General features: G+C 35.3%; 1 protein-coding gene across 3 annotated transcripts in view; it reads left to right on the top strand.

Annotated features, from left to right (window-relative positions):
• Window positions 1-7,543: 7,543 nt before the first annotated feature.
• Window positions 7,544-26,716, top strand: part of LOC116342831 (homeobox protein cut) — a 187,098-nt gene continuing 167,925 nt past the window's right edge. For all 3 annotated transcript variants that reach the window (XM_031770596.1, XM_031770594.1, XM_031770593.1), the window contains exon 1: window positions 7,544-8,057. In XM_031770596.1, coding sequence (XP_031626456.1) covers window positions 7,938-8,057 — 120 coding nt within the window. In that variant the 5' untranslated portion in view covers window positions 7,544-7,937. The remainder of the gene's footprint in view (window positions 8,058-26,716) is intronic.

Genomic DNA, 26,716 nt, shown 5'->3' with positions numbered 1-26,716 from the left:
ACAACATGCTCGTGCATATTAACGAATTGCTATATGTGTTTTATTCTTCTTCTTCGTTTCTCTTTTTTACTTCGAAATGCTTGGTCAGTACAGCACAACTGTGTCGAGTCGCTTGCGTATCCAAGTCAAACTGTTCCATGCGAACGAATAAAGCTTGTTTTGTTTGTTTGTTTTAATTGTCACATTTATTATATCATTTCGGTTGATTTAGTGGCCGTGCTGTTTTACTCGCTCGGTCTGAAATAAATGTATTTGTGACCGCCATCGAGTTTAACACGGAACATACAAAAAAAAAAACATTGATCGCGGTACAACACAGGGAACAACAACAACGACGCGGCTCATTTGACGTCTATTGATCACGGCGCGAAATTAAATGACTTTGACATCATTTTATTTATTATTTCTCATTCGTCTGTTTGATGAGCTCGTGGAAAAAATAATTTTTCTCGATTTTTTTTTAGATTCGGCCGCTACCATTCTGGCGAATCTTTGCTGTTGGTTAGCCAACACGTTTGAAATTTATACCTGATTCCGTGTTTGTGTGTATGTATATTCTCTTTAGCGTTCTACCGGTTTTCATAACGTGAACTATTAAAAATGTAAATTGTTTATAAATTACCGACGTGAGTCATACGGAGTAACATACAAGAAACAAAAAAGGGGGTCTTCTCATCATGCAAACGCGTTTATTGGCCGCATGGCAATGAAATTATGTGTTTTTTTTCTCTCTCATTTCTTCATCTGGAATATATTCAACTTTGATTCTTTTTTCATTCACACTCACTCGTTCGCTCTCTATCGTTTAGAGTTTTTTGACTCGATTTTACTTCGTGGAAGTGTCTCTTGATTACACATGTCTTTAACATGCGCAAACCTTTTTTTTTCTCTTTCTGAACTCGATTTTCTTTCGTGGTTTTTGATTTTTCCACAGAATTTTGGCATTTATTTGGAAATCATTTCAGCTCACAATTTAAATCCATTCCAAATACTTCACGCACACGAACAAGCACAGTTCGCCTAATGGAATATTTGAATATGATTTTCGAGTATGTTCCGCGTAATTAATATCGTTATAATTCAATTATTTGATGTAAATAAAATAGATGAACTATGGAAATGATAGAAACTGACCAGAAACAGAGAGCATGAGAACCGTAAATTGCATTCATTTTGCACTTTAAATCTGAAATGAATTGAAAAACAAACAATTTTATTCAACTAATTTTAATTTCCGTTCTATATGCAAAGTGTAAATGTAGCTGCAAAGGAAATCCACACGAAAGTTGAGTTCTTCCTCTTTCTCTCTCTCTTTTTCACTGTCCGAAAATGAAATGTAATTTTAAATGGTGTTTGTATATGCTTTTCATTTTCAGAGGTTTTGGCCTCTATGTGTACTGTGTGCAACTGTTTTCATGCAATTGTCGCCCGGCGCTTCACTTCTTTCGCACATTCTCTTGCACCCGTACAATAAAAATAAGAGAGAGAAAGGGACCAAGATCGAGCCAGTCACCGAGCCACAACACACAAATTTTCCACATGCATTGTAATGGAAATGGTAGCAAGCAGCGCGTATATATTCACAGAAAAGTGTAAGTACCCTACGGTAAGTGTAACAAAACGAAAATATCAAAACGCTTTTTTTCTGCGTTTGGTTGCGAATGTTGTGTGTACGTTTTGCAAAAGTATGAAAAGTGTAAACACTTGGAATGCATGAACTGAGGCCACACAATCTATACACACAATGAGACCTTGAACCTCGCAGCAGAGAAAAGAAAATCAACATTGGCACGGAAAAACAAGTGCCAATTTCGTATATAAGACAGAGAACAAGAATAATGTGCGCTTGTGTGTGCGAGTATATGATACAAAAAATGCAACGAAATGAAAAATTAAATGAATATTCTTACAATTTGGGAAATCCTTCATTGTAAGTCTGACCAAGAATGCGCGCTCGCACATGCATTGCTCTTTTACTCACTGTGCACACAAAAAAAATACATTGTACACACAGGCTACGAAATGCGGAAACCGAAATTATGGGAATCACATAGTAAATGCATTACATGCAGAAAACGAGAAAGATAGCGCGAATTCGACGGACACAAAGGGAAAAAGATTGACATTCTCATACAAAACCGGCTGAAATAAACATAAAAAAGCCACACACACACACACATACTCAGATCTTTTTTTATCTCTGATATTCTTTTTTCTTCTGAAATGTTTCCGGTATTTTTTGTTCGGTGGAATAATTTGAATTCGTGTGTATGCATGAGCATGCACTGCACATTCGAAAATTTCAATGCAAGTCAATAGTAAAATTGTTCAGCATGCACAAACTCATACAGACGCGCATAATATATGAGCGAATGATATAAATGTCCAGTGAGTGTTCTGGCTGTCCGTTCAGTATACAGAATAATAAATCCAACCGAATTATATCCCACAACATTAATATTTAAATGATAATAGTATGGAGAGAGTGAAGGAAAAAAAAATGCGCATTCGAGAATGAAATCCGATGAAAAAAGCAAACATATCGAAGGCAAAACGACATCAGAATAAAAGAAGGCCAACAAAAACGACAAGAGAAGAAGAAGAAAAAAAAAGCACAATCTCTCTCCCTCACTCTCTCTCTCTCTCTCTCTCTCTCGACCAAATCGCATTTATGTAAAAACATGAATAAGCATTGTCATCGCATTGCACATAGTACAACATCTACGATTTATTTTCAGATGCTTAACGAGCATATCTCTCGCTCTGCTGTTGACCAATTGCATGCCATTCGCTCGCATTATCCTTCGAAATGCGGTGTATTTTTGCTAATTTCTCGTTCAGCAAATCTCTCGATTTTTTTTTTCGTTCCCAGAAAATAAAAGCGGAGAGAAAAAGGATACAGCTACAAAAGAATTGAACATTTAAAATGTATGGTTGTAAGGAGCGAAGTGCAAGCCATTGCTGCCGAGATATGCGGAATAATTATTGTATTGATGACATGGAATGGGTCATCACTGTATTTCTTTTCACTCGATGGTGTTCTCTTTCTCACTCTCCAATTGGCCACTTTTTTTCTACTCGCTCTCATTCTATTTCGCTCTTTTCGTGTTGATCTCGAAAATCTATTCTCAACTTTTTCTCCAATGCTCCCCGCCAGAAATTTTTTAAATGCAAGTTTTTCGTGTGTTTGGTTCGGGTTTTTTTTATTCTCTCTATTGGCGAACGAATATATTTTCATTCTATTTGCATTTCACTCCCACTGTCTCTCACTATAGCCGGGATATATGTCGTTGCTGCGCTTATGCATATACATTCTATAGGTGTACCGAAATGTGTGGCAGATGAAAGGACTGAGCATACTAAATGTGGATAAATCCAGTGAGAAATATTTCTTCGTTTGAAGGGAAAAAAACCCGGAGAACGGAGCGAATGGAAAAAAAGGATAAATGTGTCGTTGGACTCTCGACGACAACGATGAAGACTATACCACTACGCGTACATATCTATACTACAGATTCGGTAGCTGTTGCTGCTATGGTCCAAATGGGAAAAATGCTTTCCACGCGAGTATTGAAAAAATGTCGGAAAAGAAAATATGACAAGAGAAGAGAAAGAGAGAAAAAAAGCACACATTCAAATACCACTGGCCAAATGGAAAACAAATATGAAAAAAATACGTCAAGAGATTCCTAATATAATGTTAGACGATGTGCATTTGAATTGCGCGCGTCGATTCCCATTTATAGTAATGAAATCGTTTGGAAAAATGTTCACTCTCACATTCCAGCGGTCGAATTTTCGAGAGCGAAAGAGACTTCAACAATAGTCATGCATCAATTTAAAAGAAGCACGCAAAAACAGTCATAAGTCCTTTTTTGCCATTCGACCAATTGTCATGATGTTCGGATATGCTAATGCCGTAGAAAACATTTATAATTCATTAAAAAGGTACCTTCACAAGAATGACAAAAAGCTTGAGATTACTTATTTTTTGTGAGAAAAAAAAGTCGCAAAAAGAGAAGAAAGAGTCGCTTTAAATCGTAAAATTCGATAAAATTGATCAATGATCAATTAATAAGGTGTTGAACAAACTGTCTGACAAATGACTGACAAACGATCCCCCACATTCGTGTGAAATCAACGTTGTTGTTGCTGTTTTTTTTCATCGAACGCGCAACAAAGATAACAAATGAAGCGAATGACAAGCCCACAAACAATACTCTCCATGTAGTGTATGTATTATATTAACAAGGAAAATGCCGTTTAACAAACTGTAAAGCAACAACAGCAACAACAAAACCGCAGCGAACGTCGACGAATTACACGGGCAAGAAGCGCACAATGAGCGAGCCCCGAAAGATACGATATGTGTGTATGATGACTGCACGACATCACATCACAGCGAATAATATTTTCAATCAGCGTATATTTGCTGCATACGAATTACATGCCGAGCAAATAGTCAATACACAACGAATATAAAAAAAAAATCATATAAAACACCGAAAGCCGCACACCGAACACAATAAACAGGCGGAGCCAATAATTATTGTTAAAATGGGATAGCAATAGATATTCAGATTTATCAATACAATTACACAAAAAACTGGTTACAATACACTAGCACACGCGCGCATTGACGATACACGCAGCCAACAGGCAACAGCATAGCAAACATACAATACACCATCGAACCATCTGAGTCCAAGCGTCAATGTGAGCGGTGAACTCTCAAACATATACACGCACACACACACACATTCACATGCAAACAAACTCACTCGCTCGTTCGTTCATTTGCTCGCTAACTCGCTCGCTCGCGCACATACAATCACAACAAACCATGCCATTTATAGACTCTCACTCAGTCATCCAATAAATTTCATACAAATATATGTAGATGAAGAGAATTCGAAAAATCTCTTATACTTTTTCCACATTATTTGAGACTCATTGTGCACATTGCTCCTCGGCTCCGTGATGATGATGGTGGTGGTGGATGTATATGCTTGTCGAGTGGTTGAGTCAATGTTCTGACATCGAATTGAAAGTTCTTCTCGACATTTTCCACACAATATTATCGAAGGAAATCTACTCAATGCCGCATTTATACAATTTCTTTTTTCACTTTCGGCATAGCCGAGATCTGCGCATTTTATCCTTTGAAATAATCGAGAAGTTTTTAATTTTTTTCAATTTTATAAATTTTTTCGAATGATTTAATGTGTCAATTTTGAAATGTGAAAATTGGTTTAAAAAGATAACAAAAAGGATAGATGAAAAAATAGAATATATAAAACTGTCCTTTTAAAAATGATCACGCGAATAATTGAAACAATTGTAGCATAAAATGATCCAACGGAATGCCGTACGTATTGAATGAGCGGCTATGGCTTGAAAATGCTTTGCGCACGGCATCGGCTTATTCATGAGCACAGTTTAGGCGGTCTATATGAAAAACTCACTCAATGCATACTCAAAATCAACAAATGCGGATTGACGAATTGAGTGAAAATGTCGGGCGAGCGAGTGAAAAGCGGTTCGAGTGAATATCCGCATTCGTTTGAATCGGTGTGTACAATGTACATATATACCGAATACCCGTCCCATTTGTGAGCTATATTTCCAATATACACGCGTACTTATATTCTTATTAATGCGATTTCTTTCTATTTTCTACCGTATTGAACACTGCGCGAGTGTGTGCGTACAAGTTCGGCTTTTTTCCATTTCGTTCGTTCGGATGGATTTCGCATTGGTGTGTGCAATGCTGCTGCTGCTGTTGCTTATTTCTTCTTCGTTTTTTTATTATTATTATTATTACGTTCGTTTGTTTTCTATGTTTCGTTCGTTGGTCGTTCATTCTTCATTTATCCACTCTTGAGTGCCGATGTGCATGTGTTTGAATGTATGTGTGTATGTGTATATGATTGTCATTGTTGCTGCCGTTCTTTGCCATTGCCTGTCTTCCTCTGTTTCTTTTCTTTTCCCATCGTCATTGCCGTTGCCGTTGCTGCTGTCGCCGTTGTCGTCGTCGTCGTCTTTTTCTTCTTGTTGTACAGCATGAGAGAGCGAGTGTGTCGTGCGTTCGGCGATTTTTATGTATGGAAATTGATTCACTTTAAATGGGTATCAGCGTTCGGTTTGTGTGTGATTGTAGTTGTGCGTGTGTGTTCCCATCAAGAGCACACACCATTCACAGTCACATGCACACACACCGATGTCGTATGGGTGTATTGAATGGATATCGTTGTATCTTTGTCAGTTATTCGTACAAATCGTATTCAACGACAGATTCGAACTCAATGTACTCTTGTGTGTGATCAAATTTTACTACTGACACTGCTCTCTGCTACTTACCCGCCGCTCGCTCGGTTGCGCGCGCTCTCTCACTCTCTGCTATATGCTGCTGTGTTATTGCATGCTTACATATAGTATATACATATATTTGCCACCGATATATCGGTCGTTCGTTCTATTCTGTTTGGGTACTGTTCGTCTTTAGCTTGAATATTTATTATTGTTATTATGATTCCTGTTTGATTCGATTCCGACTCATTCTCTTGCTCTCTCGCTTGCTCTGCCTGTCTCCCGTTCTTGTACACCGTTCGCCTGTTTTTCCACATTAGAAGCGGCTTGCGTTATTGTGCATGTGGACTATGTGTATAGGCAACAGTGAATACAATGTTTTGAGTTCGATTTAGTCAACTGCTGGTTACATGCCAAGCAACATCGTATGTTGTACGGCCGTATACTTTTTTAATTCACTGATTTTGATTTCTGGCTATCCAGTATACATCGATATATACGCACGGAATATTCAATTCGGCTCAAATATAAAACAACAATAACAAGAGAAAACAAAAACAAAATTTTGTTTGAATCAAACAGCGAAGACAAGGAAGAAAAATTCCAAAAATAAACAAATTAACATTTGAAGTGAACGAGTAAAAAGAAAACAAATCAAATTGACAACAATCGAAAACCGCCAGCACAAAGTGATCGGTGTGTGAATGAACAAGTGAATGTCATCAGACGATTGCAACGGTTTTTTAGTCAAGTGACAACCACGATTAATGAAACGTTACAAATTATCTTGCTTTGATAGTGCATCCCCCAAATTAATTACGACTTCGTTTTTTGTTGGACATTAATTAACAAAAAGAAAAATTTCATCGAACTTTTTTTTAAAAATATATATTACTTTTGATTTGTGCTAATATTTTTTTAATGAAAAATTGTGGTTTCCGGAAATATATTTTTTTTGAAGTTTATGAATTTGGTGCAAATATAGTTTCAAACTTGTAACAATTAAACTGATCATTTGAACAAAGTGAAGTGAACAAGTGAATTAAAACTAAAGATCTTGAACACTTTTTTTCTTGATCATAAGCTATCAAAAGAAAACAATTTATTTGTTTATTTTCTTTGGTTTTTTTATGCGAATCGAAAAATTAAGAGCAATTTTGTGAAAAAAGGTGATTTTTTTCAATAATATTGAAATTTCACAGTTTTCTGACATTCAATTGAAGTGATTAAAAAAAAAAAAAAAGAAAATGATTTGAAAGTGGCAGAAAAAAAAAACAGAAAAATTCCATTTTTAAAAGCCACTGACTGAGAGTTCTGTGAACAATACGAGCAAAAAAAAATTATAAAACGAATTCCAGCAATTATGCATATTATGAAAAAAATTTAAAGCATTAAAAATTGTGACCGAAATAAAAGAAAAAAAAAGTAACGGCGCCAGCGAATAAAATAAATGAATAAACAAAATCACAAAGAATCGCTGTGAATCGATAAAATTAATTTTTGATTTGATTGGTAATATAATCACGGCATATTTAACGAACGCACCCTCTTCGGAGGGTTTTAGTGGGCTGCAAAGTCTGCAGAATTTGGTGGCATTGGAGAGCGTTGCCTCAAAACAAACGAGTCGAATGCAGCCAACAGTGCCACAAAGTGCAGGAGCAGCCGATATGGATTTGCCGGCTGTTCAGTCAATGGATTGGTTATTCAAAAAAGAACGCATTTACTTACTAGCACAATTTTGGCAACAGGTAATTATCAAAAAACAAAAACCATATTCAACATCTTCTCAACTTTCAATAAAAAATAAATAAAAATCCGAATCGCGAAACAAAACAAAATTTATTGGTGTGCATGTGAAATTATAGTGTAAAAGTCAAACGACTCTGAACTGAAAAAAAAATCGGAAGTGTGAAATGAAGTGTGTGTGAATGAACTGTGTTGCATCGTCAAAGTTCTCATCGAAGAAAAGATAAAAAATTTAATAAAATTTACAAAAGTAAAACAAAAACTTATCTCAAAAAAAAAAATTAAAAATGAAATTGGTTGAAATCGGCATTTTTCCCATATGATCAAAAATCCGCTTTCATTTTGGAAATTGACCTTGTTTTAACATTTTTCTCACCAAAGAATAAGATGGAAAAATAAAAAACAAAAAAACGAAAAGCCATTCTAACGCGAAAAATGACCATATGAACGCCATTCGATTGGCCATTTAAAGTGTGAGTGCAATGTTATTGGTGGAAAAATTGGTGAATATTTTCTTTGTTATTGTTTTTTTTTGTTCTTTCTCGTTGCGCGGCGTCATCAGACATTTTTGCCTCTCTCATTTGAGAAAAAAAGAGAGCTAATGGCTCGACGAATTGCGAATGTGAATCGTGGCATTTTCATAATTTGCGGCTATTATTCCATTGATTTCATTTCGACAGTGCAATAAATACGTATTTTTTTACATTGTGCGTTTTATTGAAAGCATTTGTTGTACGTTTTAATATATACTTTTTTTTTTCGTTTTTCGTTGGTTGATGTGCAGAATACAACCTATTAATATTCCGATGGGTGTATATCAGCAATAAATACACGAGAGAGTTTTAATTTTGCTGTTCATTTTCATGTGTTCATTCCACTTTGAAATTTTATTCGCTGATCGTATTTCTCTCTCGCTCGATTCTCGCAGAAAAAAAGGCCATTATGATTGAGTTGGGATATGTTCTTAATATTGCTGGTGTGTTCATCTTGTGTTTGGCGTTTATAATTTTTTACATGCATTCATCAGAATCAGTCAGGGCCAGCAGCGCATTGTGCAAGAGTGAGAGCAAAATTGTTGAATATATCGGGATTTGTTACAAGACAACCAAATCGAACCGAAGCCAACAGGCAATCGCATTTAGTGCGCGATGTTATTCCCTCTGTGGTGTGTGCTTGCTTTTTTTTGTATTTAATTCGCCTGTTCAGTTCAAAACGAATAAAATGAAATTAATAAATTGAACCTATCTCCGTTCACTGTCTTGTTTCGTATCTACTTGTTGTGGCCGTGTTGTTGTTGTCGTTCATCGTTTAACCGATGGGCTAAATCAACCCATACTCAATAAATAAATACGTGAAATAACGATTGCAATGTGTCTTACAAATCAACCTGAATATTATTTTTTGACTCTTTTTTTTCTGTTCCTCATTCGTTTTAATTCCTCATCATCGGCGTTATTCCCGATGTCTGAAATGAAAAATCGAGAGATGTTAAAAGAACAGGCGATTAAAAATATTTCTACCACAATGCCTCAAAATGATATGAAACGAAATCGAAAAATATCCGATGCTTCGTACACAGTTTTTTTTTTTCTTCATTTTTACTCGATCTCACTTGATCGCTCGTCGTATTTATAAAATATATGTATCTGTGCATGTGAGATTTTAGTGTATATTGATGAAATGTGCAACAAAATATACACCATTCAGCCGCCCTAACGAGAATTTGATTATTTATTAATGACGACTGAATTTTTCTTGATTAGAGACGAATGCATTTCAAATATACGAAACCGAATCCGAAGCGATAAGAGCTGCATTATTAAAATCTTGTATCCTTTTGAATTCACATGCATATGCACGATCCTGACCGCATCAATTCGACCGAATGATCCAAAATAAAAAAAAATTAATAATTATAATATTCGACATTGACTGACAACCACCGAATCGGTTCTCAAGAAAATATAAATCCACGATTTAAAAAGAGACATGAAACAAACCTAAAGGGAAATTTATTTCGATTTGTTTTTCATTTTGTTCGTCGTCTGATATGAATTTGGCAATCAATTTATGTATGAAAGGCGATTTGAACGACTGAGAAACAAAAAAATATATATTTATTTCTTGAGCCGCTCTGTCAATAGAGTGAAGCGTAATCTTGCGTGAAACCGATCGATGAAGACACACAAATGTGTAATAAAAAGTCACCGCACACACAAAACAATGAAAAATTACTGGACGATCATCATTCGAAAAGGTGTAATGCCCATTTCGATGAGCAGATGTATTTCGCTAGATACATTTCATTTAAATTCCTTTGGTCTTTTTCTCTTTCGCATTTCGCTTACTTTAATTAATTAATCGTACCTCAACTAATCATCAGTCACACTCACAGTTGAGTTTGGACGCTTTGGCGCTTAAAAGTATGTTGTCGGATGTATATATATATTTCTCTCTCTCTTCTTAAACATTGTTGTTGTCCATCCGACTTGTTTATGATGTGATCACATATATCGAAAAGCTCATATTCAAAAATATGTCGAGCATTTGCAATGTGTTTAAAAATACGAAATGAAAAAAAAATAACAACACTTCAGCTTGTTTGTTTGCATCCATCACAAATGTAACACATTCGGCCTGGTTCGTGCTCAGTTAGATAGCGCCTCGTTCAATCAGTCTGTAATGATCGAAATGATGTTAATTTCATGTGATGTGATAATTAATTGGCTTTTTTCTTCGATTCTTGATTATGATCCGCAGTTGTTTTGTTTGCTCTTCCATTTATTGAGCAATAAGAAAAACACCAAAAGTAAAATGCGGTACCAGTTTCTGTCACAGACACCACCAGTGTGTGATGCCACATTTCTTCTTTCTTTTTTTTTCATTTACACCGCTTGCTGAGTATGTCTGTGTTTGACAAACTGTCTTTTGATCGTTCATTGGCTTTGTGCCTCGTGAATTCCAATTGACGCTTTGTTAACAACTAATCACTTTTTCGGGAGGGCCGTTATTAAGAAACGAATTGGAAAGTTCATTCAATTTTCTGATTGACAGTCGAGAAAGAGATCAAGAGTGCGAGAGAAAATGAGCTCTAGCTGCATTTAAATAATACTCAATTTAATTTCACATTCGTTAAGATCGCAATTGATCGCGTTCTTTAATTTTGTTTCTAATTGGTTTTTAATTTGTGCATAAAATGCGATAAATTTCTGTAACAAATTTCAGCCATAAAATCGTGATTGCCCCGACGAGAATTTGTCCGTTTTTTGACAATGTGCTTTCTCTTTTGGCCATAGATTTAAATCAAAGTGTTCGTATTTTGATACTGTAACTCTTAAATCATGGTGCCATTTAGTGAAATATTACATCAATGCAAACGCCATAGGGATCTTATATTTCAACGGTTCGACAGTAATTTTTTTAAAAACACAAACATGAGTGTGGCGTTATTTTTCGAAAATCCAATGTGATACCAAATGTGCGAAGTAATAAAATCAAGGGATTTTCCTAGAATGTAACGAAATCTTTGATACTTTTCGAATCAAATGACATTCATTAAATGTTATAAATATTCACGCACAAGAAAAATATGTCGTCAGCAAATGAGAAAAAGGCAAATAAATACACACATATTATGCCACATTAATCGAATTGAAATGAATTGAGTAATTTCATTGAAAGTCGCGCGTCTCAGGTTTTGTCTAACACATCGTATTTCAATCATTTGTATAGTTGATATGCTTGTAATGAAATGAACACACATACACCCATATTTATCGCTCCTTTTCTTGTTCACGCTGTGGTTTTTTTTTTGTGTCCCTTCAAGTCTAATGAATTAACTCAATGCGCAAATAATAAAAGTAAGCATTTGCTGCTTATGTTCATTCTCTCCATTCACCTCGTTTAATTTCTCATTCTAATGTGCACAAATTTCATAACAAAACGGCTAGCTAATTCCTTTTAAATTCCAGCCGCTTGTTGTTGTTTGTTTTTTCGTTGCAAACATCAAATCTCAATTAAGTGTTTTGTATGTTTTCACATGCATTTCTATCATTTTTATCATTGCAATTTAGCCGAAACGCCAAAGTCAGTTAGTCGAAAAAAATATTCACACATTTTCAATTGTGTGAGTCAAATGTTTGGCGTGTCTTTACCGCTGCAATGTTGTTGTAAATTTTTTTCGTGTGTTATGTTATGTTCAATTGGTTTGTTGTTCATGTTTCGGAGTCATTTTTTTTATGCTCAAACACCGTGATGATTCTTCACAATGTTGCAAATGTGATGTTATGATTTGCCGCAGCGTAAAAACACACACATCTTTGGATGAAAGCAAACGAAAAAACAAATATGTGTGCAAAGAAATTAGAAAAAGATGTGCGCTTGAAATTTACACGGAACAGAAAAGGTCAGAATATTACTTCATTGCAAATGTTTGTATGAACAATTTTTCATGTGCGAAAACAATTATTTGGGCTTTTCAAGCTTTGATACAATTTCATCAGTTTTCATCTCGCTGGAACGTGAAATTGAAAACAGCATGCCGGTGTTCGGCAGCTAAAAGCTGTGCGAAAGAGCGTACTGCAATAAAAAAAAGAACTAGAGTAACGCCGCTCGTTGCGGTGGTGTTGCTTACTCGTTCGACTAATTTCGTGGTATTATGCATACCTAGACGAGGGCTATAGAAAAACAAATGCAACAGAGCAAAGTGAAGAGCAAGAGAAACAAAATTAACCAAACTACACCTTTCGATCAGGCATCAGTTTTCTGTGAAATCGGACCAGTACTCCCTCTCTTTCTCTGTTTCGCTCTTTACATTTCATCGTGATTCGATTCTGTGAAAATCGTAATAGGCAGTATTAACATTTGTTTCACCGTATGCTCGCTCGATTTCGATGATTACAGCACATTTCTGCGGTTTCTTAGCGATAAACCGAAACGCCTTACTTTATACCTCTGGATAGATTCAGTTACACACGCTCATTGTTTTTTTCTTTCTTGTTCATTTCAATTGAAAATCTATTTTATGTGATATAGTTTGTGCATTGTTTCACTCTCTGTTGACCATTCGATTCGCATTACTCATGTGTCTCCGATTCGATCATATATTGTCTTTTGTCATTTGGTGTAGACTCTTTTTTTAGACAAACGCATTCAATTACGATTCCAAAATCGAATGAGAGTGAGTGACAAAGTGAGAATGAGACAAAATCACGTCTGTATGATCGTATTTGGTTTCGGTTGTTTGTAAATCGTGCAATTGTAAGCGTCAATTTCCATATATCTGCTCTGTGTGTAATGCAATGTTTCGTACAATACAAGGAATGCAATGAATGATTTATGATTGCTTCAACATAATACACACACACACACACACACATACACACTGAAATTACTTTGTCTAATGTTACACATTCAGCTCAGTTTATATCACTCTATCTATTGTGCGCGCGCACACACATTTTTCTTTGATTTGATTTTTTTCTATTCGTTTCGTCTATTTTTCATCATTTACTTTGGCCGTTGTATGTTTTGCTGAGCGCCCCATTCTTCGAATGCAGCCATCTCTCATCAACGAAATCATTATAATTTTTATTGTGCATCATTACAAATAGTTTTAATTTTAATTGTTTTTCAACAAGAGCAATAAATGAAATTAAGTTGCAGTAAAATGAGCAAAAAGAGCAGGCAAAATAGTATGAAGAGGAAGAGAAAGAGAGAGAGATAGAACATATTATGGAATTGCAATGGGAAGATGGAAAAATATGCGATTGATACTTTTCTGCGTGTATCAAAAGTCGAATGCGATATTTATATGCGATATAATGCAATGCACGAAAAAAAAATATGAGGCAGAAGTAACGATATCGCATATATATATGCACTTATAAAGTGTAATAAAAAACATTGATGCGAATATTGTAAGTTGTAGTTACAACGAAATCAGCAACAATTTGTTAACGTACGCGCAACAACGCACTATATTGTAATTATACAGTTGCGCTATGCACTAGCTAGCGAACGCTTTGTATGTAGAATATGTAAATCGATGTCTATTTTCCTCTTCATCCATTTAATTTCTGCATTTTTATTTTTTATTTGTGTATTATTTTCCATACATAAAAGTGTTTTTTTTTCTATTTTTATTTTTTTTCGAACGTATATTTGTTTTGTATGTTGTATTTTCACATTGTGCGCGCAAGTGAATGTGTTTTCGTTTTGTTTGGCGCTTTTCCATTACATTTCCATATGGCGCAACATTGGCTGAATGCATTTACAGAGCCGCCAAAACGGATGCATCAACATTGCATTCACACACACACACAAATAAAAGAAGGCACACAATTTATGATGTATTCACAATAATTGAAAAACAAATTGTACATTTAGAGCCATTAGATTAGAACGGCGCGCGGTGATAACAAGTCAAGCTGAATGCATTCTAGCACCACTACCAATTGAATTCGCTTGTCCTCTCGCTCTATCTCTCAACTAATTTGCCTGTGTTCGCGCGGTTCTGGGCCGATAGAGAACAAAACGATCATTACAATATCATCAAGCATATCGCGCGAAAGCTATTGAATTTCGCGAATAAAAAAAGGCATAAGTACCCCACATTTGTATTTTCAATTAATAAAACAAATTACATATTTGCAACGATTGCAATTAAATAAAGGCAAAAGAAATCACCATCTCTTTATTCCGTCGAACGAAGCGTCATTTTGTTAATAATTTTCCTCGTTCTTCATCTTGGCTATTTTTTTGTTTTTGTTCTTCGGTTGTATTGCCATTGCCACTGCCGCTTCGCATTCTAATTTCGCATATTATTTAATCATTTCACAAACAAGTGATTAATATAGTTTTCAGTTCGCGAGAAAAGTTGCATGGCAGCAACAACTGCACTATAACGATACATAAATTTGCATGAAGACATATGAGTCAATTTTGTGTACTTGGTAATTTCTTCGTGTAAGCCATTCTAAATTGATTGCTAGTTAAGCGAGTATGTGAGAAATTACAATGTTTTTGCAGTCATAACCTTATGCGTCGATGCGATGCGACTCAATGTCTGTCTAGAAAATTCTGATAAGAATGCATCGTTACAATCACACATACACACATTCGTACGCATTTATTTAATGAAATATTCAGCGAGTAGACAGCCCAATTTTTGTGTCAACCATTACAATTTGTCACTCATTTCGATTTCCTCACATGGTTTGAATCGAGAAACAATGCAAAACAAAGCGAAAAAAATATATGAAAATTTATCGAAAATCAAAACAAATTCACTCGAAATGAGCGTACGACATTTGTTTTGAATATGTCTCTTGCCATATATACCTATAGTGAGAAATTAGCAACGAATGAAAAAAAGTTGCAAAATTTTGCTGACTGCGATGAAAGAGCCGCGAGACTTTCCTACATGCTGCTGTAGACAGGTTTCATTTTATTCGGTTTCTCACTGTCGATTTTCGAAAAAATACAACAAATTTCTACTTGAGCTTCATATTTTTTTTTTTGGTTGGTTTTGTTATTCGTTCAGTGGTTCGTCGAATTCTTTTTTTTTCGTATTCAGTTTTATTTGTCAGTTTAATTTGTTCATTGTTGTTATAATATTAATTGGGTCAAGTATAACGGTTATGTGGAACGAAAAATTTATTTGGCTAATATACCGCGCCGTTTTATATGTGTGTATGCGCTTTTTTTGCGCTTGTCTTCTGTTTTGATTTTTGTCATTCTGTGTAATGCAGCGCTTTTCTTTGATATACTTATTAATTGTTAACATACTTAAGTGTTTGATAAATCAGGACAAGAAATCATTTTTACGGGTTTTGATTATGTTGACAACGCGCATTGTAATATTTGTTTATCATTTGATATTTGAATTCAAACATTTTTTTTTCGCTATTTCGCGCGAAATCAAATATAATAATTACATTGAGCTAGTTCAAAAATTGACGGATACAAAACCAGTGATAGATAAACAACAGCAGCGAAAAAAAAAGTTTATGCAAATTGAATATTGCGACATTTTATGGTGGTTTGAAGTTTATCACAATTTGAAAAAAAAAAAAAAAAACAATTGAAACAGACACATGATTCGAATTTCGGTTGCGTTTTCAATGACAATTTCAGTCTATGTGCGACTTTTTGTCCCCGACTTTCTGGAAATCAATCGAAACTTGATCAATTCCGCTTGCATGGGCCTTTGAACCACCATCGAATTTACCGGCTTCAATGACATCATCACTAATTATTCATTTTTATATATGGATTTGTGTGTGTGTGCCAGTTGTATCGGCTCATACGACGAATCGTGCACGATATGCAGTCATGGTTTTTTGTTCGTATCTTAATCCAAATAAATCGAAATGCAAGCATTAATGTCACATCGTTAAGGCGGAAATTAATTATGTTTGAAGTTTGGTTATTTGCATTTTGGGTGACATAATTCGACTTCGTTTCAATTTCATCAAAAAAAAAAAAAATTAATCATCGAATTGCAACCGCCTTTTTATAATTAGTTGAAATGGCCGATAATGAAACAAACAACGACAAACAGAGCGGATAGAAAAAAAATAATAATATCAACAACTGAATAGTATATATGTATAATGGAGCACGTTGTGTGTTCTATGACCGGGTGCTTGAGTGAGCATTTTTCAATAATTGAACTGAGAAACGCATTCGATAATTACTTGTGGCTAATCGTATTCCCAAGTGTTGACGATGAAAAAGTATCGTGTGCATGCAAAATACTAATCTAATTGGAATTAAGTGAATGCCATTTTTGCCGGCTAAATTTGTGGTTGGCAAGCGCGCCGAGTCCAAGTTCTCCCCCCCCGTCTGTTGTGAATTGTGTATGTGATAGTTGTCTGGCTGGCTCATGGTAATCATTTTCAGTCTTTTTTTTTTCTCTTTGAAAAAAAGGCGTGTGAGAAAATGAGCTCGTACCTTTATTGATTTCTAATTTGAAGCCGTTTGAATATGTATCTACGCCATTATATCCATTTGTATTAGCGTAAGTACAGGTGTGATTGCTGATATTTAATGCAAATGGATAATTTCACAAATAGAAAACTTTCCGGCAATTTTCCATTTCAAACATAAAAGCATTGTGTCATTTGAAATCGAATACATCGAAACAATTCAAGACATATATTACAGTGAAAAATAATATATTCATCATGACACATTTGTTATCGAAATACAAAGCGGAAATATTCTGGCTTCATTCATTCATTTGTCGCTGCCATTAAAAGTGCTTATCAATTTTATTTCTATCGAATTTGTAATTAAACAGAAAACCATCATGCACAATAAGCACAGAAGCGAAGCATCAATTTTCAAAATTGTTACATGGTGGAATCAATAATTCATAGCACATCACGGGTATATGGATCATCTGTTTGTCTGTTTCAATTTAATATTTGTATATCGTCTGACCGTCTAATGGCTGATATCTAATGAGAAAAGACATCCTACGTTGAGAGTCATAACAACAACAAAACACTAAACAATGCACAAACAAACACAATGAACGATATACATAAGCGATGAATTACGCCAACAAAAACAACAAAAAAAACATTCAGCTTAAGAGATCAAATGGCGGCATGTTGCAAGCGAGTTGAGTAAATGAACCCCTGCCTCTTTCAATTTACACAAACAAAGCGCTACAACAAAACGACAAAAAATAACCAAATTTGTTTTTTCAAACTGATGCTGCTGAAAAGAGCCGAAATTTTTTCACTCGATCCTCGTTTAAAATACTTTATATCGTGGGACAGTGTTTTTAGGGGTTGTGTTTACGACATTCGATATGACCAACAAGAATGAATACGCAACACACAAGCAGTCGTCTTCAGGGAGGAATACACACGCTATGCAAACGTATCTCACTCATTTGCTTCTTATCGATTGGACAATATTCATCATTTTATTTTTTGGCCATGCGATGCATTTCGCGCTACAATTTATACACCGAATAAATTAACTATACAATATTTATTATGTACAACAGAAGAGATAAAAAAACCGAACGATTTTCAATGTTCGAATGCCAAACGCCCGTTTTATATACTTTTTGCCATACCGCAATAATTCAAACGACAACTTTTAAAAAAAGGGATAAACACTGCTCTCTCGCTCTCTTCTCGCTCACTCATTCGTTTGAGCTCTTTGACGTTCTAATTAAGAGTGTCTCTATGTATCCATAGTTTAGGGTACTTTATATAAAAGGATAGTTGAGGCGTGTTCGTTCGACTGATTTCGATATATATTCAATTCGAACGAGTTCAAATTTCCGAATCACATTTATACAACCAGTTTTATTACATAGATTGAATGAGTCGACTAACGAATTCGATAAAAAAAATGGTTTCGATGGCAGCTGAATTCGTAGTTTAAGTGAATTCAATTTCAAAACAACTTATCTCTCTAGCATCGAATTTGCTCGGTTTCAATTGCTTTTAAAAAACCATTCACAAAATCGTCATTTTCTAAATGGCGTCGCAATTGATTCAATTCATTCCTGGGAATTTGATGAAAAACTTTATCAACGATTTTATTTTTTTATTCAATGAAATATAAATTGGTTAGTCAATATGTGGTTCTTGAAAGCAATAATCAACGGATAAAATGAAAAAAATAAAAACATATGTAAAATACACGTATTTCGAGCAAATTTACAATGTGATAAATAATGATTGTTGCCAAGCACAGTTGTACATTATTTTTTGTCCATTAAACTCTTGAATTTCGATATCACAACAGTTTATCACTAGTTCAAAAATTGTAAAACAATAGATAACAAAAATTAAAATACATTTGGATATATCGAGACATTAAAATTTTTGTTTGCGACGCGTCTATAATTCTTTATTTTTTATCGCTCGCGCGTGTGTGTGTGACGCGTTTTCATCATTTCGATCTGGTTACAGTTAATTTTGCCCATTTGTATAGGATATTGTTCATGATCTAAATATATGCGCACAGAAGCTTAGCTCATTATATCATTTGTGAAGTTCATAATACATTTTATGAAGATACGATATGCCTCAGACGATATGCAAATGTATTGGCGTTAAACAGAGAAAAAGAAGAACAAGAAAAAAACGCTATGTATACATTTCGTTTGTTTGAACCTCTAACGAAAATCCTATCATATGTAACAGTAGACGTGGTTTTCAGGGTAAAAAAGAAACATACAGTCAGAGTATGTGTGTATGTCGCACATCGTTTGCTCGTCCGATGAGCCATTAAACGCGCCATGGCGAGAAAGAGCAAAAAAAAAAGTTATAATAACTGAACAAACTTTAGAAATTCAATGTTATTTTTTTCAATTATATTAATTTTAGGAGCGGAATAAAAAAAATTGTAGTGGAAAAACCGGTTATCGCCTTTTGTGTGGTGCGCAAAGGAAGAGGGTTTGATCGCGTTTCCATCAATCGCGAACAGGCAGACACACACATAACAAATAATCATTTCCCGATTTCGATTTGTGACGTGTTTTTTTTTTTGCCTGTTCGATGTTGTATGCATCAATTTTAACATTTGGCTCAACACAATCGGAAAGCATCGAACGGGCTTTTTTTTAGACCAAAATTATAATAAATCTATAATAATAATCAAGCTGACTTTTTTCGGCGTCACATCACACAGCGATTGATATATGGTGCAAGAGCGAGAGAGCAACCAAAAAAATGGTTTCCATATTTTGCGTTCGCACGCGTTCGAGACGATGACGCCGAATATAAGGGTTGTATTATATTTTTTTGCGTTATAGGTCTATCTCTGTCGTTTTCGATAATCTTCGAACGTTCGCACCAAATGCAACACCGAAAAGAAACTATATTTGATTTGGACCTATATGGAAATCATTCACGTAATGAACAATTACATTTGAATTGTGTTGCACGCATGTTCATTTTTTGGTTGTGTCGTATTTTTGTTTTCATGCTGTCTCTGTTCGTGCCATGCTCCGAACATATAGCGGTTGATTTTTCATCCGCGGAAGTTTTTTTTTCGTCTACCTTTGAAATATGAATATGATTAGTTTTGGGATTGTTTTTTTTCTTCGTTCATTTATTTCATTGTGCATATGCGAGATAATGATTTTTTTTCGGGGATTCAATTCAATACGAATTTCAATCGAAAACATAAAGGCGAACGCTGCAATGAAATAATAAAAAAAGGGTTTGAAAAGTGTTGCGCGCATTTTAAGGAGATTTTTTTCTTGCCCGACTTCCCTTCGGGGCAATATGAATAATGTTGGTGTTTTTTCTCAGCTATGTCTTTTTGTTTCGTGCTTTGTTTTCCATGATTTCTTTTTGACGTATGCAAACAAAATCCAATATTCGAATTTTTATAAATGCGCGCATTCAATCGAACCAAATCGTTCACACTCAAACAGGAAGTTGATTCATTTGCTCACCTTTTTTGTTTTATTCAAGAAAAAAAAAAAACACATAATATTTTTTCTCTCTGTTGTGAGTTTGCATATTACGTGGCAGTTGGTTTTTTTTTTCATCGTCGTCATTATAAGGTAACGATTATTATGAATTGTAACTTGGTGTGTCTTTGAAAGACAACGAAGAAAATGAGTGCATATTTTTTGTTCCTCTTTACAAAAATACATTTTCTATGCACATTCAATGGAGACAATCATTGAAGTGAATGCGCGAAATAAAGGAAAATCAATGCGAAAAACGTTACACACAGAGAAAAGTAGAGAAATAAAGATAGCGATGCGCCCAAAGTGAATGGAACAATGATATAATTGTAGTGACGCGCACGATAATAATAACCATTACATTTTCAAAATCCAAAAGCATAGCATATCCACTTCGACAGCTCCATGGTGGCGTGTTCAGCAATGTGTTTGTGTGTGTGTGTTTCATCCATTCCGTGTGTTCTTGTTTCGATGCATTTCCTTCACACACAAATATCATCACGCGTTATTATTACCATTGGCACATGACAAGTAATTAATTCGCACAACGAAAAAAAAAAAGAAACAGCAGCAAAGGCAGAAGTGGATTGATTGAAATAGAGAATAAAAAAAAAGAAAGACGCAACAAACAAAAACGAATGCGCACAAGACACAAACACATATGAGTAAATGAGTGCATTGCTGGAGCTACTAATTATCATCCTTCGGAGCATTCATCTATGGCAATGAGGCGAGCTGATATTTTTCATCAACTCAGCACCCTCACCTACGTCGTATACCTTGAACCAACAAGCCATTGAATATATGCTAGCTTTTATGGTGTGTATGCTTGAGATGGCATTGCTTTATTGATGCACTTCAGTGTGTATGGTGTGATGTGCGCGCAAAAAAAAATTGTTCTTCTTGTAATTTTTTTTCTCCTCTAGTCACTGCGATCCCGCTTCGATGATTGTCATTAGGCAAACACACAAAAATGGATACAACTCATTTTGTGTTTATCTATTTGTTTCGGTGTATGTGTTTCTGTTTGTGAGTGAAGCATTTTAGATACGTGTCAAAATGGCTTTGCATTCTGCACAATACCTATTGATATACTCAAGCATCGCTCGCACACATGCTCATACACATGAAAAATCGACTTTTAAGTCATTGTTTTTGTGTGGATGTGATACAAGGATGCATCATAACATGATGCATGAACATGAAAATGAAAATTTCGTTAATGCAATGGCACACAGATGCTTTGTTTGTCCTCCATTAAGAGCAAAAGAGAGTTGACAAAATTCTATAAAAAATTAAAGGCATCTTGATTGATATGCCAAATGAGTGAAGAGCTGAAGAGTGAGAGAGGTTGTGGAAATGTTCGTGACGTTAAGTTGCCGTCATTCATAAGCAATCATGCAACCGAATCCGAATAAGACAATGTCTGGTGTCTGCACCTACGATAACGCACATTTCCATAATACACAAAATGCAATGGGAAAAATCGTTCATTATGCCAATAGAAAGAAATTTACACATAAAACCAAAATAATACAAAAGCAGTTTTGAATGCATTCCCATTTCGCACTGTGAGCGAGAGGCAGAGAGAGAGTGAGAGGGAACTTCTTTAATCTACTTTGGCATTGAGCTGAACAAGAACAAGTGTTTGTGCGAATAGATGGTAAAGCAAACGTGCATTCGAAATATTTGCAAATATTTTTACCAATTATTCAATGCATTTCATTACTTGGTTTGTTTGCTAAACACACAATCGTTAAATGATCCCATGAGAGTGTGCAATGTTCGTTTCTATATGGATGCACGTATGTGAATGCCTCCTTTTTGCAAAATGTAAAAAGCATTTCACTCTATCCGTCTCTTTATATTGCATTGATTCGCAGTGTTCGTCTTTCATCAGCGACTCCGTTGATTGGTACAGAATATAGATTCTTCTGGTAAATATTATTCTATATGTTCTGCTCTTGTTTGATCGTTTTTATTTGTCTTTGGCGTTTTGTATGTTTTCCACGGGCTCTGATGAGTGTTTGCATTTTGCGGAAACGCGTCAAGTTCCTTGCATGAAAACGAAAACTAAGCTTCTCTCTATCACTCACACACTTTTCACATCATATCGGCAGACATTGTAATATCGTTCGTTGTTGCAATTTAAACATAAAAAACTCATCGAACGGAAGAAACAGAGAATGTGATGTGAATGTGTGCATATTCGACAAGCGAATTATGTTTTTCCCATTCACAATTGCTTTTGACAGAAAATATTCTTAAATGGATAGATCCATTCTGTCGTTTATTACGCCCGGTATATATGTACGTCTCCAAACGCTTAGTTCCTCTCATTTCCCATTACACGCAATTATATTCTTGGGGCTCGATGTTCCTCTTCTTCTTTTATGCTATTTACATAAAAATCTATGCATTATTTAATCATGTATTTGTTGTGTTTTTCAGTGTATGGTATATATTTTTTTTCGGTTGCCGACCACTTTATTTAGCGTGCACTGTTATTATTTCATTTGAATGGATCACAACACAAAAACCGATTTGAAATGGAGAAAAAAACGTGCAATTTATAAATGAATGCAATCGATGGATGAGCCGCAACGAGCACGAAGACAGAATGGATGGGCTTTAAGCCCACGGAGAGATGCATTTGAAAGATGAAAAGAATGAACAAAACAACAACACGATAATAACAATACATAAAAGAAAAATTGATTGAATACAAGTTGATGCATTTCATCGTTGGATATGTGCATATTTCGGTGATAATGACATGTCTACCGCTGCCTCTGCACTCGCATTTTCTCTTGTTTCCTTTCTGAAATGATGATTTAGACACTGAATCACTAATAATTGTACACTTTGTGCCCATCATTCTGAAATGGCCAAGATGGTGAATCCTTTGAATATCATCATCGAGCGGTCTCTTTTCGCAGCTTCTGTCTTAAACACTCAGATCTGCATCTATAACCGGTTTTTTTTTCTTCTTCGTGTTCGCCATATATAAATTATGAATGTGTTTGGCTCTTTCTTGCGTACATGCGTGTGCACTGTGCAACCAATTTCGATTGAAACCAGCAACCATTGAAAATTGCTTCCATTTTCGACAAATGAACCTATTTATTTTCATTTCACCTCAAAATACACCGACATTACATATAAATATTTAAAGTTGTCTTGTGAGACGGCTTTTATCGAAAACCACGACAGGCGAATAGTTGGAGCCATTTTTGTTCTTCATCATTCCGTGTGTCTTACCCGCTGTTTCTATGTGAAACTGTCGTGGTCGCGCGCGATCAAACGTTCAAGACAGAAATTTATCGGTGAACAAGACGGCAGCCAAGTCAAGTCAAAACGATTACAAAAACCGTTCGCTTCCCCCGCGCGCATTCAAACAAACTGGGAATGCAATGGTCCATAGAGTATAGAATATAGATGGATTTTGTTCAATTTATATCACATAAAAATCGGTACGTGTGTGTCTTGCTCTCTCTGTGTGTATCGTGTCTGTTCGCTTTCGCATATACTTTGTCTTTTCAAACGATTGTTTGATATCAACTTACGCGTACCATAAATTGTGCTAAAATGCTTTTGAAAATCAATATTTTGTTGTGCTCTTTATTTTATCATTCGCATATATAGTTTTTCGTCTTATTTATATTCAATGTTTTTCAGTGTTCAACGATTTCTTTATTCTATTTCTTAGCGTTGTTGTCTCGTACATTTTTGAACAATAATCAAAGATAAAGTGCTCTTTTGGGGATTACATGCGATAATACACATTGTAAACACATATACACACTGCAATAGATACGATGTGCGAGACATGGAGTATATCTATCTATATGAGACCAGAGTGAAAAACATTCATCGGAAAAAGTAAGCAAGATCCCAAAGAAATCGAGCACTCACTCGTGTGAGTTCATAATATAATTTACTGCCAAAGAACGTATATAAATTGTTAACAACAAGCAAAACATATGGCAAATGTCGTTGCCGAAAAACGAAAAATGAAAAAGTGTCATGCAATGCAATCGCTTTCGATGCGAGAGCATCTTTTACATCCACTCAATTCTCGCTCTCCTTCATGTTCATACAAACAGAAAACACATGAAAAAGAACCATTCAACCAACAGCAACATTCGACAATGACAAAGTTACGATGAAGTAAAATCAAAACTTTTCCGATTGTTTCCAACATCCAATTCAAGAATATGATTCTTTTGAGGAAATTTATGAATTTTTATTGACAATAAATTATCGTTTATCGATGTAATCGTCGATTTAACGTAATAAGATAGGTATCGTTCCCCTTTCAAAATGTTTGTCAATCACACTTTGTTTCGCATAAAATTCACATTTGGCAAAACATTTAAAATCCCTTTCGATTTGAACCAAAATTGTGTCCTTTTTAGCTTTTGCTGGTGGTGACTGTGTAAAAGAGTCAGTAGCCTGTAGACGACACCAAAAATGAAAACAGTGACATTGAACTTATTTATTTGATATTTGTCGTTGGTGTCATGTACCAAATTGTAGTTACCAAAAAAATGCGCTCACACATAAACACACCGATGCGCGCATACTTTTCAGCAAAATGCCGGTTTTGTTTTGCAAAATTCATTCAGTAAAATATGTTATTTGGTTAGTCGGCGTCATATACGCACGCCATACACATTCACATCAAGTCAACTTGTTGCCCTTGGAAAATTACGGCGCGCCATTTAAACTGGCATAGAGAGCGAGAGAAAGGGAGAGCGAGAAACGTTAGTGAGCGTATGTATGCAATTTTTGGACTTCATTTCGCTTTTTTGCAACAAGCAATTCACATAAATATTCACACTTTCCTGTTCTCATCATCTCTTGTTTGCAATTTTAACTCGCCCTTTCCACGACGCGGGCATTAGCGGGCGCGTATTTTCAATGTTTTGAATACGCAAAATTGTTGTGTGTGGTTCGCATTCAAAATCTATACACATGAAGTGCGCCTTTGCTGGTGTACTCTCTCTCTCTCACTCATACCTCTTCTCTATCACGAGCTGCTTGAATATGTTTCCATACCTACACATATCAGTTTCGCCTCAATTTCTGTGCATATTTTCCGATGCGAAAATAATGAATGAATGGGAAAATGTTTGCGAGCGAGATGCGTTTTTACGTGTATTTTGCAATTCGCACTGTACACATGATCCCGAATGGCAGCAACCGCGCGACCGTTTTCATGAATGTTTCGTGCACAACACCAGTGAGATTATTATTTCGATTTATGTGCATGTTTATATGTTTTCACAATCCAACCGGCAACAAGCTTACACTCGTAATAGATATACAGAAAGACCGGGATTCCAATTCCAAATTCGTATATTGTAATACGCAGTTTTTCATTCGATGCGCTCACAATTTTCGATGCGTGTGTACTTGTGCGTGTACTTCACAGAACTGAGCAAAATAGAATTGTGGTGCAATGGCCATCATCGCATCGTTAGAAATTCACTCAATTTTCATTCATTTCCAAGTGTATCGGCACTTTATTAACCAAACTGATTCGGACGTGCACGGTGAGTGTGCCGTGTGTCTGTGTGTAGACCATGTGAGCAATTAATTTTATTTTTGCGTGTTGCAAATCAATTACACATCGTATTTGACAAACAGATGAAAGAGATCCCGAAACAAATTGGCGACTTAGAATAAAATAAATGAATTACAACTCGAGTCCGGTTTTATTCGTATTATGTCATGTCAAAATGTGATCGACGGGATTCGTTTCGGGGCGTTTGTCATTTCTGTTTCCCTCTGCGTTTTTTTAATTCTATTTCAAATTGTTTATTGATTTGAGAGCGGAAGTGCGTTTACTCATTGATATGGTATATGAAATGCGTGTTATCAATGGTGCTGGTTTTAAATCCCGCTTGGTTTCAATAAGATCACAACACATTTCCTTTGGCTCGCGTTTATCAATTTTAATTTTGCTTTCAATTCATTTCTTGTTATCAATTTATGCTTTTATTTCGTAACACAGCAAACGAAAAAATGTTGAAAAAAAAAAAAACATTTAATCAAAAATATTTCTCAATTCCTTGAACACACATAATCTTAACCCACGCAATTTATCTCAAAGTGATACGAATATTTCAGCCATAGTTTCGATTTTTCATATAAATTTCTTTTTCTCAGAAAAATAAAACATTCATAATACATACTGAAACC

The sequence above is a fragment of the Contarinia nasturtii genome, unplaced genomic scaffold, assembly GCF_009176525.2.
Source record: "Contarinia nasturtii isolate CC-2019 unplaced genomic scaffold, AAFC_CNas_1.1 Cnas_scaffold_928, whole genome shotgun sequence".
Lineage (NCBI taxonomy): Eukaryota > Metazoa > Arthropoda > Insecta > Diptera > Cecidomyiidae > Contarinia > Contarinia nasturtii.
The sequence above is the reverse complement of the archived record's forward strand: the minus strand, read 5'-3'. Positions and strand labels throughout refer to the sequence as shown.